The sequence below is a fragment of the Triticum urartu genome, chromosome 1 (assembly GCF_003073215.2).
Source record: "Triticum urartu cultivar G1812 chromosome 1, Tu2.1, whole genome shotgun sequence".
Classification (NCBI taxonomy): Eukaryota; Viridiplantae; Streptophyta; class Magnoliopsida; order Poales; family Poaceae; genus Triticum; species Triticum urartu.
In genome coordinates, this window is record NC_053022.1 from 526,955,096 (window position 1) to 526,968,961 (window position 13,866).

Consider the following 13,866-nt stretch of genomic DNA (forward strand, 5'->3'; position numbering starts at 1 on the left):
AAGTGAAGTTTTTAACAAGATGATACTTGATGTCAGAGCCAAACCCATTAGAACCATGGTAGATGGGATCAGGACAAAGTTGTTAGTGAAGTTCAATGCAAATAGGACAAAGACTAAGACTGCTAAGTGGCAGATATGCCCAACATATGCTGAAAAGCTAGAGGAAGCAAAACATCATTCTAGGTTTTGTCAGTCTATCAAAGTTGGACCTGATCTCTTCCAGGTGACAAGTGGAGAAAGCACATATGCAGTTAACTTGTTGCATCATACATGTGGTTGTAGGAAGTGGGACATGTGTGGAGTACCTTGCAATCATAGTGTTTCTGCAATCAACAAGGCAAAACTTGTGCCAGAAGATTTTATTCATGATTTCTTCAAGAAACCAATGTATAAGGCAGCTTATAGTCCAATAGTTTTCCCTGTGCCTGGGCCTGATTTGTGGCCAAATACTAGAACCCCTGACATTGAACCACCGGTGTTCAAAGAAAAGCCAGGAAACAAAGAGACAAAGAGGAGAAAGAGCAAGTTTGAAAAGCCAGCTCCAAAGGATACATCTAGGATGGCAACTATCACTTGTAGCAATTGCAATAGGACTAGGCATAGATACACTAGTTGCAAGCAGGCTCTGAAACCAGCCCTAGCTATGAGAATGAACCGGCACCAGGTAACTATTGTAGTAGGTTTTTGTACAATTTCACATACCAGTTTCTAACATTTGTATGCTGTAATTTCAGGAAAACAGGAGAGATGATACACCCAGAACTGTATCTGCTCCTGCTCCCATGCCACCAAGGAGAAGTGCTCCTTCTGCTCCTGCTGCTGCTCAAACTGCAGCTCCAGCACCACCAGCTCCAAGGGCTCCAAGGGTAGCAAGGAGAGCTCCTTCTGCTCCTGCTTCAGCTCCCAGTGCACCAAGGAGAGCTCCTTCTGCTCCTAGTGCAGCTGCTGCTCCTCCTGCTACAAGGGCAACAAAGAAAGCTAAAACTACAAGGACTGCAACTTCTACTGCTGGTGCTGGTCCAAGTTCTTCTACTGCTGGTGCTGGTCCAAGTTCCTCTACTGCTGCTGGGCCAAGAGGAAGAAACAAGTTCATCCCCCCAAGAGTTGCAGGTAGTGGAAGAGTGAGGAAGCCATCCTTTAAGATGTCTGAGTGGTTCAACTGTTCTCAAGGGAGCAGGTGAAGTTGTGTTGAGCTGATGATGTTCAAAACATTTGCATTTTGGTTGTGATGACACCTTTCATGTAAGGTACCTAGTGGACTTATTGGGCTGCGAAGAAAACTTGTGTTGCTTCTGGTTAGCTGTTGATGTTCTAAACATCTTTATTCTGGTTGTCATGAGTACTTTCATGTAAGGTACCTAGTGGAATTGTTGGGCTGTGATGAAAACTTGGTGTTGCTTCTGGTTAGCTATGGCTTAATTTTGGTTGAGTACTTTCTGGTTAGTTGTGGCTCCTAATTTTCTTATTGTTTGCTAATAAGTGTGATGAATGTGGCTACTACTATGATCCAAGATAACCTAATTTGATCATCTAGGGTGCCTCGACGTCGACGGCATCCAAGATAACCTAATTTAATCATCTAGGGTGCCTCGGCGTCGACGGCATCCAAGATAACCTAATTTGATCATCTAGGGTGCCTCGGCGTCGACGGCATCCAAGATAACCTAATTTGATCATCTAGGGTGCCTCGGCGTCGACGGCATCCAAGATAACCTAATTTGATCATCTAGGGTGCCTCGGCGTCGACGGCATCCAAGATAACCTAATTTGATCATCTAGGGTGCCTCGGCGTCGACGGCATCCAAGATAACCTAATTTGATCATCTAGGGTGCCTCGGCGTCGACGACATCCAAGATAAGCTAATTTGATCATCTAGGGTGCCTCGGCGTCGACGGCATCCAAGATAAACTAATTTGATCATCTAGGGTGCCTCGGCGTCGACGGCGTCCAAGATAACCTAATTTGATCATCTAGGGTGCCTCGGCGTCGACGGCATCCAAGATAACCTAATTTGATCATCTAGGGTGCCTCGGCGTCGACGGCATCCAAGATAACCTAATTTGATCATCTAGGGTGCCTCGGCGTCGACGGCATCCAAGATAACCTAATTTGATCATCTAGGGTGCCTCGGCATCGACGCCATCCAAGATAACCTAATTTGATCATCTAGGGTGCCTCGGCGTCGATGGCATCCAAGATAACCTAATTTGATCATCTACGGTGCCTCGGCGTCGACGATATCCAACATATCCTAATTTGATCATCTACGGTGCCATAGTTAATATCAATGACATAGTTAACATCATACTTAACAACTCTAGTCACTAACATAGTTAACATCATACTTAACAACTCTAGTCACTAACATAGTTAACATCATGACACCATAGTTAACATCATACTTAACAACTCTAGTCAACAACATAGTTAACATCATGACACCATAGTTCAAAGCTTACAAGACATAGTTCAAGGCTACACCCTACTTCAAATACTGCAAACTTCCACTAGTTCACACATGACAAGCCATAGTTCAATGCTTGAAACTTAAGATAATGACCCACATGGTCAGATTACGAATCACTCTTCATCACAAATATCCTTGATGTCCTTCAGCTTTCTCTTGTTCTTGTCACTAGCTTTGACAAGATCAGCAATGTGAAACTCCAAATTCCTCCTCTCAGTGCTCAACTTTTCCTTCTCCTTCAAATGAGCAAACTTCAGATTCCTAATCACATTACCTTGGGCAACCTGAATGCTCCTCAACTGGTCAACCTTTTACTTCAGTTCTTTGTTCTCAGCATCCATTGCACCCAGCTGTTCCTTCAAAGCTGAAATATTGTTGTCCAAAGGAGGAGTGATCTCCTCATGTTCACCTTGTTGGACCTCATTTTCCTTGGGAATATTGTCCTGGGTATCAAGTAGGTTGTTCACATCCTCAACAAGCTTCTCATAAGTCTCCTGTAGCTTGTTCTTCTGTGATGTGAGATTGTGGACAAGTGATGCATGTTCCAGACATGCCATCCTATTAGCACGCTGGCAATCCTCATACAAAAGCCATAGTTTGTGAAGAGCATTCTGCAGATGCTCTGGCCACTCCTCATCTACCCACTGAACAACACCACAGCTGCTTGCTTCCTGCAAAAGAACAAGTACAAATGCATTTACTTCCTTTTTCACTTCACTTCTATTCAGTCCAATTCAAAACAACTATTGTATACTGCACATGCACAATTCTGCATTTATATCTGAATTTTTAACAGCATACTACACTGAATTTACTTCATTTATACCTTAATTCATTTAACAGCACAATACAATTCACTTCAATTCATTTACTTCATTTATATCTATGAACAATGCACTGTGATACTTTTTAACAACACAATTTACTCACTCAGTCACTATGGACACCTTAATTTATATCTATGTACTTAATTTTTAAAATCGCAATTTAATTCATTTACTTCATTTATATCACTGTGGTGTTGTTCATTTATATGTATGAACAATTCATTTACTTCACTCACTCACTATGGTATGGTACATGACAGTACCTTTAACTAAACTACTAGGTGAACAGTGAACATGAACAGTGAACAGTGAACAGTGCATATGAACAATTTGTAGTTTTTTCACAAAATAAGCAAACTACAGATTTTTGCTAGCACTCACATCAAGTCCATAGGCAAGGAACCTCCTCCCAGTGCTAATGCCTGAGAAGCAAACATGCCTCTCTGCCGGCTGGCCATGCTCACATATCACCATCACCTCATCGTCAACACCAGAGTAGTTCGGGTCCTCGATTGTAGCCGGGATCTACATCAACAAAAGAAACGCACAAAATCCATCTCACGGGTTCAAAATGAGCAGGAAAAACAAAATCCCCAAACCGAAACCCTAGCTCAGAGATCACTAGCTACGAGTACACATCACTGACCTTGATAAGGGAGCCACCTGAAGAGTACTCGTAGCCCTATTCCTCGCTGTCGTCGCTCCACGAAACCATGGCGGACAGCGGCGAGCTGGCTTCTCACCGACGGCGACCAGAGCCAGAGAGAGGAGACAGAGGAGAGGGGCGCGCGAGAGAGAGAGAGAGAGAGGGGGGGCGCGGGGGGGACTGTCTGACAAGGACCAACCGGCGCGGCGTCTTGAGCGTTTTGTTCCTAACGGCGCCGTTTGCCTGTCCGTCATGCCACGTCAGCGTTTTCGGAGCCCACCTGTCGGAAAAGAGATCAAACAAGGCTAAACGGCTGTTCAATGCTTTTTGCAACGGGTTAAGAGATTTTACGGTGTTTTTTACAACAGATTAACGATTTGATAATTTCCTACAAACCTAGCCACAAATGTGATGGTTTCTTGTAATTAACTCATCCATTCACCACCAGAGAGGGCCTTCATGACCCGCTTGAAGGGCATTAACCCGTTAGATATTAGAGAAGCTCGTTCAAGATTTCAAGAATTCATATAGGAATTGACGACTACGTTGTCAATGGAAAAGCGACTGTGAGCACAACTACCACCATGAGCCGAGACCACACCGAGGGTCACCGTCGCCTACCAATTGACCACTATTTGGAAGAAACCAAAGACTCCTATTATGGTGCCTCCATTTGGCAACGACACCATAGAGTCACGATCACTAGTCTAACAAACTGGACCAATATATTTTGTGAATATTGGTCAGTGCCACTACTAAACTTGGATATGCGAAGGGTGCCACTCTAGTTCAATCTGTGCCACCAACGCTTGCGTAAAAATTGGCAACATAACCCTGCGTGTTGTCTCCACCAGTTGGCATTAACCTGCCATCTCTTTCACGTCGTTCACTTCAATTTAGGACCCACCACTTCGTCACGTCAATAGGAGATTCGGTTGAACCTTCATCCATCGTGTCTCAAAAAAGGGCTTTCATCCACTAGGCCAGACGAGGAGACTTAGTTGGCCAGTCAAAAAAAAAGGAGATTCGATTGAGCCTTCATCTGCGCGTTGGGACCATGAGCGGCACTCGAGAGTCGCATGTTTCTAAATTTTCGCAAGTAGAGCCCCTTTTCTTCCAACCACTTCCAATCACATCTCCCGCTACTCTCACACGGCCCCTGCCTTGCTGCTGCCATGACCTCCATCCGCCTGATTCTTGATAGCGGCAATGAACGACAGCCTCCAGAGCACAGTTCAAAGTGTGGTTATGATCGGAGCGCACTTTCAGTGCACGGCGGCACTGGCGCACTTTATCAACGCCGTGCGCTGCATGCATCATGATGGAGCTAAAGAGCGACAGTGTGTAATACGTGGAACATATACTACTCGCATGCGGTAGCTATTAACTGGGGTTACGGTCCAGTATCTCGTGTCCTACGCCACCGAATCCTCTAGCACCCGTTCCAGATTTTTTAGTACGGGGCCGAACTCAGAACAGGTCCCTTTGCGTGCACTACGTTGTATGGCACAACTAGGGCCCTGTTTGGTTCATAAGTCCTAGGACTTTTTCTAGTCTCAACTAAAAAGTCTTTAGTTCCTAAAAAGTCTCTTCCTGTTTGTTTCCAGAGACTAAAAAGTCCCTAGTCCCTTTCTAGAGGTTATTAAATGACCATGTTGCCTCTAGTATATAGAAAAATAACAATCAAACAACACCATGGGGTGGCGGGCCATTGAATACATGGAGGGGCATTGTTGGAAAAGTCCCAAAAAAGACTCTCATTGACAGTCTTTTTCATTTAGTCCCAAATGACTAATTTAGTCCCTAAAAAGTCTTTTCCGACTTTTTCTAATCCCTACATAAAAAAAAGTCTCGGAAAACAAACACTTCCTAGTTGTGGCCGAGCAAGTGGAGTGCATGAAAGTTCCGGGTAGGACCAGCCAGGCCGTGATAGTGGACCTCAGCGGTTCGGCCGCATTGCATGCAGCGTGCTGGCCTCTGTACTGGGCTATGATTTCTCTAGCTCCATGGCATGCATATGCTAAACCCCAGGCACTCGGTTTCCGTCTATGTGGCGTGCTTGCACAATACCGCAACGGACGTGACTGCTCGAGCCGGGCTGTGGCTTACTATATATCGTCTCTTTTAGCAAAAATATAGTGCCGACGCTCAAACAGAGGGCCAGCTCACGGGGTCAAGTGTTGCATGCATCCACTGAACGTGCCTTAAGTGTGTGCTGGATCTGGTCTAGCATGTATCTTGGCCGTTATTCTGAAGTTCAAAAAATTTCAAACGATGAAGAGCACTGCGTGTGGTAACCGTACTTGGTTCCCTATGTATGATGTTGTGCTCGTGTAAACAATCTGTTTTTAACCTCCTGCATGGGCTCTAGGCAATCAAAAAATATGTCTGACTGGCATAGATTATATGGGTGTGTTTAGGGCACATCTAGATGTGCTCTAGTTATTGCACATCTAAATGAGTGAATCAAACATAAAGAGGAAAAGAAAAAAGAAAAAGAAAATATCCACACGGATCTCAACGTAAGATCAATGACATAGAACTTAGATGTGCAATACTTATGGCACATCTAGATGTTGTCATGTGGAGCGCTGCGTACAGGCGCGGGTCGCGCGCCCAGGGGCAGCAGCCGACGGCCACAGCTGGCGAGGCATGACAAGGAGTCCTGATCCTACGTTGGTTCCTAGAGTCCAGGAGTAGTTAGTTTCCTAGTTTGTTAGGAGTCCAGGAGTAGTTAGTTTCCTAGTTTGTTAGGAGTCCAGGAGTAGTTAGTTTCCTAATTTGTTAGAAGCCCATAAGGCCTTTATATATCCTGTAATCTGCACCCTTGGACGCAGGCAATAAATCATTATCTCCTACCTCCTCCTCTATTCCTAATCTCTTCTCCTGCACCATTGAGCAGTTAGGCAAAAACCCTAGCGCTCCTATCAACCGAGACTACGAACTACGTAGTCGAGGTCCTGTTGTGTTGGGCACCGAGGTCCTTGACAACTTGGTATCAGGTTCCAGGCGATCCTCTTCCTCGTCCGCGCTCCATCCGCAGCCCGCCGCCACCCCTGCGTCCGCGCCAAGCACACCTCCATCGCCACCATCCGCCGCCGCCTCGGTCACTTCCGGCATGGCAGAACCAACCACCGCTGATCTGGCCACGATGATCGAGGCCTTGACTGCAACGGTGGCGTCCCTGCAGACGTCCGTCGCCGCGCTCCAGAAGGACAAGTTCACCTCCTCATCGAGCGCTACCGGCGCCCACGATGGGCAGCACCACAATGATCGCCCGCCCCGGTTTCAGAAGATGGACTTCCCCAAGTTCGACGGCAAGTCAGATCCGCTCGCTTTCCTCAATAGATGCGAGTCCTTCTTCCATCAACAACGGATCGCCGAGGAGGAAAAAGTCTGGATGGCGTCCTACAACCTTGAGGGTTCTGCCCAGCTGTGGTACATGCAGGTCCAGCGTGACGAGGGCACTCCGCCGTGGCGCCGCTTCTCCGAGCTGCTCAACCTCCGCTTCGGGCCACCTCTACGCGCTAACCCGCTGGGCGAACTAATGGCGTGCAAGCGCACAACGTCCGTAGTCGACTTCCAGGAGCGGCTTGAGGCGCTCCTCCCCCGGGCAGGCATCTTATCAGAGACACAGAAGGTTCAGATCTTCACCGCGGGACTCCAGCCACCCCTCAGCCTCGACGTGGAAATCCACAACCCGCAGTCCCTCGCCGTCGCCATGAGCCTCGCCCGCAAGTTGGAGCTGCGCGACCAGTGCGCGCTCACCTCCGCGCCACCGGTGCGTTTTCAGCAGAAGGGCATCCTGCCGGCGCCCGTACCACGCCTCGCGCCCCCCGCACCGGCTCTACCAGCCGCACCCCCTGCTCCTAGTCTGCCAGAAGGGCGCCCAATCAAACGCCTGTCACAGACAGAGATGGAGGAACGCCGTCGCCTGGGCCTATGCTTCAATTGTAATGAGAAGTTTGGCAGGGGCCACAACCGCGTCTGCCAGCGCATCTTCCTCCTCGACCTGGCGCCGGACGACGACGACGACACGACCTCCGCCGCCGCTGATGCCTCGCCGTTCGACCCTCGGATCTCGCTCCACGCGATCTCCGGCGTGCGCATGAGCGAGACCATGCAGATGCATGTCACCCTCGGGGGTGTCTCCCTCCTCGCCCTGATCGACTCAGGCTCCACCCACAACTTCATCGCCGAGGAGGCGGCCGCTCGTGCTACACTGCCATCCCCCACCACCGAGAAGATGCATGTCACGGTGGCCAACGGCGAGCGTGTTTCGTGCCAGGGCGCATACCGCGCCGTCTCCTTCTGCATCGACCAGGAGGCGTTCTCGGAGGATTTCCTCGCCTTGCCGCTCGCAGGCTACGACGTCGTCTTGGGCACGCAATGGCTGGCGACGCTTGGACCGATCCTGTGGGATTTCCGCGCCCTCTCCATGACGTTCTGGCGGAGGGGCCATCGGGTCTGCTGGCGCGGCCTTGCCGGACCGGACGGGCCAGCCCTGCAATCATGCAATGGCCGCGATTTCCTCGACGCCATCCTCACCGAGTTTGACGGCATCTTCGCCGAACCCTTCGGCGTACCACCACTCCGCAGCCGCAACCACGGCATCACCCTGCTGCCCGGCTCCGCCCCGGTGGCCGTCCGTCCGTATCGCTACCCGGCCGCGCACAAGGACGAGCTGGAGCATCAGTGCGCCGCCATGCTCGCCCAGGGCATCATCCGAGCAAGTCGTTCCGCATTCTCATTGCCGGTACTGCTAGTCCGCAAGCCCGACGGGTCCTGGCGCTTCTGCATCGACTACCGCGCCCTGAATGCCATCACCATCAAGGATGCGTTTCCAATTCCGGTGGTGGACGAACTCCTCGATGAACTCCGGCGCGCTCGTTTCTTCACCAAGCTCGACTTACGCTCCGGCTAACACCAGGTGCGGATGCGTGCGGAGGACATCCCAAAGACTGCCTTCCGTACCCACGACGGCCTCTACGAGTTCCTGGTGATGCCGTTCGGCCTCTGCAACGCGCCGGCGACGTTCCAGGCACTCATGAACGATCTGCTGCGGCCGTACCTGCGCCGTTTCGTTCTCGTCTTCTTCGACGACATCCTCATATTCAGCGAGTCGTGGGCCGATCATCTTCGCCATGTGCGCACCATCTTTACCGTACTGCGCCAGCACCGGCTCTTCGTCAAGAGGTCCAAATGCTCGTTCGCCGTCGAGTCGATCTCCTACCTGGGTCACACCATCTCCGCGGCCGGAGTGGCCATGGATCCGGAAAAAGTGCAGGCCGTGGCCGACTGGCCGCAGCCTCGCTCGGCGCGCACGGTCCGGGGGTTTCTCGGTCTTGCAGGGTACTACCGCAAGTTTGTCAAGGAGTTTGGCGTGGTCGCCGCGCCCCTGACGGCCCTGCTTCGCAAGGACGGCTTCTCATGGTCGCCGGAGGCGGCAGCAGCTTTTACCGCCCTCAAGACGGCGGTCACCACGGCTCCCGTGCTCGCATTGCCCGATTTCACACGGCCGTTCATCGTCGAGTGTGACGCGTCTACATACGGTTTCGGGGCCGTCCTTCTCCAGGATCAGCACCCGGTGGCTTTCTTCAGCCGGCCGGCCGCGCCTCGTCACCGTTCTCTGGCGGCATATGAACGGGAACTCATTGGCCTGGTGCTCGCTATTCGCCATTGGCGACCGTACCTCTGGGGGCGCCAATTTGTGGTAAAAACTGACCACTACAGTCTCAAATTCCTCCTTGACCAACGCTTGGCAACCATTCCGCAGCACCACTGGGTCGGCAAACTACTGGGGTTCGATTTCACTGTGGAGTATAAGGCCGGTAGTACAAACACGGTGGCGGATGCCCTTTCCCGCCGCGACACGGAAGAGACGGGGGTCATGGTTATATCTGGTCCTCACTTCGACTTCATCGACCGCCTACGGCACGCTTCGTCCACCGACCTAGCACTCGTCGCGTTGCGCGAGGATATCACGGTAGGCGCTCGGCAGCTGCCGTGGGCGCTCTCCGACGGCCTCGTCACTTTTAACGGCCGCCTCTACATCCCGCCAACGTCTCCACTACTCCAGGAGCTTCTCACCGCAATGCACGATGACGGACACGAAGGCGTCCTGCGCACGCTGCATCGTCTCCGCCACGACTTCCACGCACCTAACCTTCGCAAGACGGTGCAGGAGTATGTCCGCGCCTGTGGTACTTGCCAGCGGTACAAGTCCGAGCACTTGCACCCCGCCGGTCTGCTGCTGCCACTGCCGGTGCCCACGGCCGTGTGGACTGACGTCGGCATCGATTTCGTAGAAGCGCTCCCTCGTGTGGGCGGGAAGTCTGTTATCCTCACCGTGGTGGATCGCTTCAGCAAGTACTGCCACTTTGTGGCGCTGGCCCACCCGTACACGGCGGAATCAGTGGCGCAGGTGTTCTTCGCTGAGATTGTGCGTCTCCATGGCGTCCCGCAGTCCATGGTCTCTGACCGCGACCCCGTCTTCACCTCGGCTTTTTGGCGGGAGCTCATGCGCCTCACCGGGACCAAGCTGCACATGACGACGGCGTTTCATCCACAGTCGGATGGCCAAACGGAGGCTGCTAACAAGATCATTGTGATGTACCTCCGTTGTCTCACCGGGGATCGTCCCAGGCAGTGGCTCCGATGGCTTCCCTGGGCCGAGTACATATGCAACACCGCCTACCAGACATCAACCCAAGAAACTCCGTTCAAGCTTGTGTATGGCCGTGACCCTCCCACTATTCGCTCTTACGAGCCGGGCGATACACGGGTGGCCGCAGTGGCCAGGAGCATGGCGGAGCGCGACGAGTTACTCGCAGACGTCCGCTATCGTCTACAGCAGGCACAAGCGGTCTACAAGTCCTACTACGACAGATGCCATCGGGACATTCGGCATGACGTGGGCGATTGGGTCTGGCTTCGTCTTCGCCAGCGCGCCGCGTCCTCTCTCAACCTGCCAACCAGGGGCAAGCTCAAGCCACGCTTCTACGGGCCGTACCGCATTTCAGAGGTCGTCAACGACGTGGCCTACCGCCTTGAGCTTCCGGCACGCTCGCGCCTCCATGACGTGTTCCACGTGGGCCTCCTCAAGAAGTTCTTCGGCACGCCTCCAACTGCACCACCGGGATTGCCTCCGATCCACAACGGGGCGGCTGTTCCAGAACCGGAGCGCGTGACTCGTGCACGACTAGCACGCGGCATTCGCCAGCTGCTCGTCCACTGGAAGGGTGAAGCAGCATCATCAGCTACATGGGAGGATCTTGACAGTTTCGTCGAGCGCTACCCCGCTTTTCAGCTCGAGGACGAGCTGCTCGTCGAGGGGGGGAGAGATGTCATGTGGGGCGCTGCGTACAGGCGCGGGTCGTGCGCCCAGGGGCAGCAGCCGACGGCCACAGCTGGCGAGGCATGACAAGGAGTCCTGATCCTACGTTGGTTCCTAGAGTCCAGGAGTAGTTAGTTTCCTAGTTTGTTAGGAGTCCAGGAGTAGTTAGTTTCCTAGTTTGTTAGAAGCCCATAAGGCCTTTATATATCCTGTAATCTGCACCCTTGGACGCAGGCAATAAATCATTATCTCCTACCTCCTCCTCTACTCCTAATCTCTTCTCCTGCACCATTGAGCAGTTAGGCAAAAACCCTAGCGCTCCTATCAACCGAGACTACGAACTACGTAGTCGAGGTCCTGCTGTCTTGGGCACCGAGGTCCTTGACAGATGTGCTTTAGCAAAACTGTAGATTATATTGGTCTGGATACTAATTGCTACGGTACAGTACATAAGGATGTTTGTGCAAACCAAACTCCTGCTATCTGACTTGATAAACTATTGAGCCGACTAGGGGGGTACATTTCTCATCTGGTTTCTGAAGATGTCTACCAAACTACAAATTGTTTACAGTTGCTCTGATGTGCTGCATTGCCTTGTACGATGTGTCCGATTTGCTGTCCTCAAGCTTCAGAACGTCTTGGAGGATGGCTCGGCGATAGGCACATATGTTTTCCTGGCAGATAAAAACATACTGGAATGATTATATGTGTATTATAAATATGGTTGGAGAGTTGTTCTAGCAGACAAACCTTCGTGGTCGGGTTCCGTAGTGTCTCGCCTCATAGTGCCTTGCCATGAATAACGAATAGATGGTGGACTCCTCACTGAAGATGATAGCAATACATATTAACGTTTGATGGCATCAATGAACATATGTTAACGTTTAAAAATACCTTGCAATTTTTTCTATCATCAAAGTAGGAAACTCTCTGGGTCCATCCATCACAAGTGCCTGGCCAACTGGAGAATAAAGTTTGCACACATTTGAAGAATGCCCCACGGATAGCATGACTGATTTGTTCATGGAATTTGACTCTGTCGGATGTAAATCCAAATGGGCCTGCTTGCGGATCTAGAACAACAATCCTCTTCCTCAGCATATCTAAAATATAACAGCACCATCCATAAGCAGAGGGGTGGAAAATGAACTGCATGCAATGTAGACAGAAATGAATATCAGTAAAATATAATAGAGCAGGGCAGGGGAAACATATATGTGATACCATTCGGCACTGGTCGATGTGTTTCTCCATTAGGATTCTGTTTGGACTAAGACGGCGAACGTTGGGTCTATGTTGCGATGGCAAGTGTCTGCAAAACATTTGGTATTATACAGAACTGGTCATCCAAAAAAAATTAGTTCATAGGAAAAATAACCACATAGTAATGTACCGTAAAGTCTGGCTCGACGAACTTCACCAAATTGCAAAATCTCCATCTTATCAATTGGTGTGTTCGGATTTGTGCTAATCGACGAACAATGAGTCAAGCATTCATGGCTATTGCATCTTTTCTGATGATCTAGTCACGTAAAATATACCCCTGCACTAACAACAGCCTGGGCGTGGGGTGCTCGATCCATGTCCTGGTACATAAAAAGGCAAGTAGAGGGAACATGAGTTAGAACAGTATGTTGATCATAATACAGTTTTGTTTACTGATGGGATATTACCTAGACATGCTGTCAGGCTGATCATTAGAGATGCAGAATGCAAGATTTTGCTTGAATCAGCCATGGGGTGTGTGACTGGAGTCGAAGACAGGGTCTGACACAAATGATTTTCAAGATAAAGTCTGCGGGGTCGTGTCTGTTAACTGTGAGAAAGAAACTCCCGTGCAATCTTGAAGCGAGTACGATACTGGAAAAAAGACCATCATGATAGAAAACAAGGCTCGTTAGGTCAGCGGATGAGTCGATGCCCCTTTCTGGAGTGGATGGATTGTCGTGGTTGCCGTCATGAACATAAGTGCCTTGTTGGTTATAATAGTGCTGTTTTGGCCTGAGATTGGGCAGAAAATAGATTCAGTTGGGCAAAATGGTGCATGCTATAATTAATTATATATAAAAACAAATTGATTAAAAATACGATGTGCGTGTCGTCCATAATGTTACACTGCTCTGTACATATACCCTTTTCCGATTGATGTACATGCCCATGGACGCCTGTGTAAGTTGATGAAGGAAGATCATAAGATTCAATCAAAGGTGCATAATCGCTGAGGTGTGAATTAGCTTTATATGTGACGACGAAACAACCTCGTGATCGGAAAGATGGCTGTTGTCCCAGCCGTCATTGACAATTATTTGTCCTGTGTTCCATGCCGATGATGACTTAAACGAAAACATCTAGACAGAAAAGGATCTACCCGTACGACAATAATTGATTTGGTGACAGTACCTGCTGTGTTGGTATCTACCAAACGGCATGTCGTAAGACCGGCAAGTTGGCAACATATGCATCTGCGACAAACATGCCCCTAGCTCGTCGAGAAATTTTAGCATCCCAATTTGGGTGGTGTGCCGTATCTCGGAGATGTTTGCCATAAGCCTGGTATTGTGCTCCTTGAGAATGATTCCAACGAGGTCA

General features: G+C 50.2%; 1 protein-coding gene across 1 annotated transcript; it reads right to left on the minus strand.

The window, feature by feature from the left end:
- Nucleotides 1-2,345: 2,345 nt before the first annotated feature.
- LOC125537552 lies at nt 2,346-3,784 on the minus strand. The gene is made up of 2 exons (XM_048700873.1): nt 3,677-3,784; nt 2,346-3,139 (listed from the first exon to the last, which is right to left on the minus strand). Exons 1-2 carry the CDS (start codon nt 3,767-3,769, stop codon nt 2,780-2,782), a joined length of 453 nt encoding a protein of 150 aa, XP_048556830.1. The 5' UTR covers nt 3,770-3,784; the 3' UTR covers nt 2,346-2,779.
- Between the last annotated feature and the right edge of the window lie 10,082 nt (nt 3,785-13,866).

What these genes read in the sequence shown, in the direction of transcription:
- LOC125537552 (XM_048700873.1), bottom strand. Translation starts at nt 3,769, where the DNA reads ATGGTGATATGTGAGCATGGCCAGCCGGCAGAGAGGCATGTTTGCTTC. An exon ending in TCCTTGCCTATGGACTTGAT is followed by an intron (nt 3,140 to 3,676) that starts GTGAGTGCTAGC and finishes GTTCTTTTGCAG; the next exon opens with GAAGCAAGCAGCTGTGGTGT.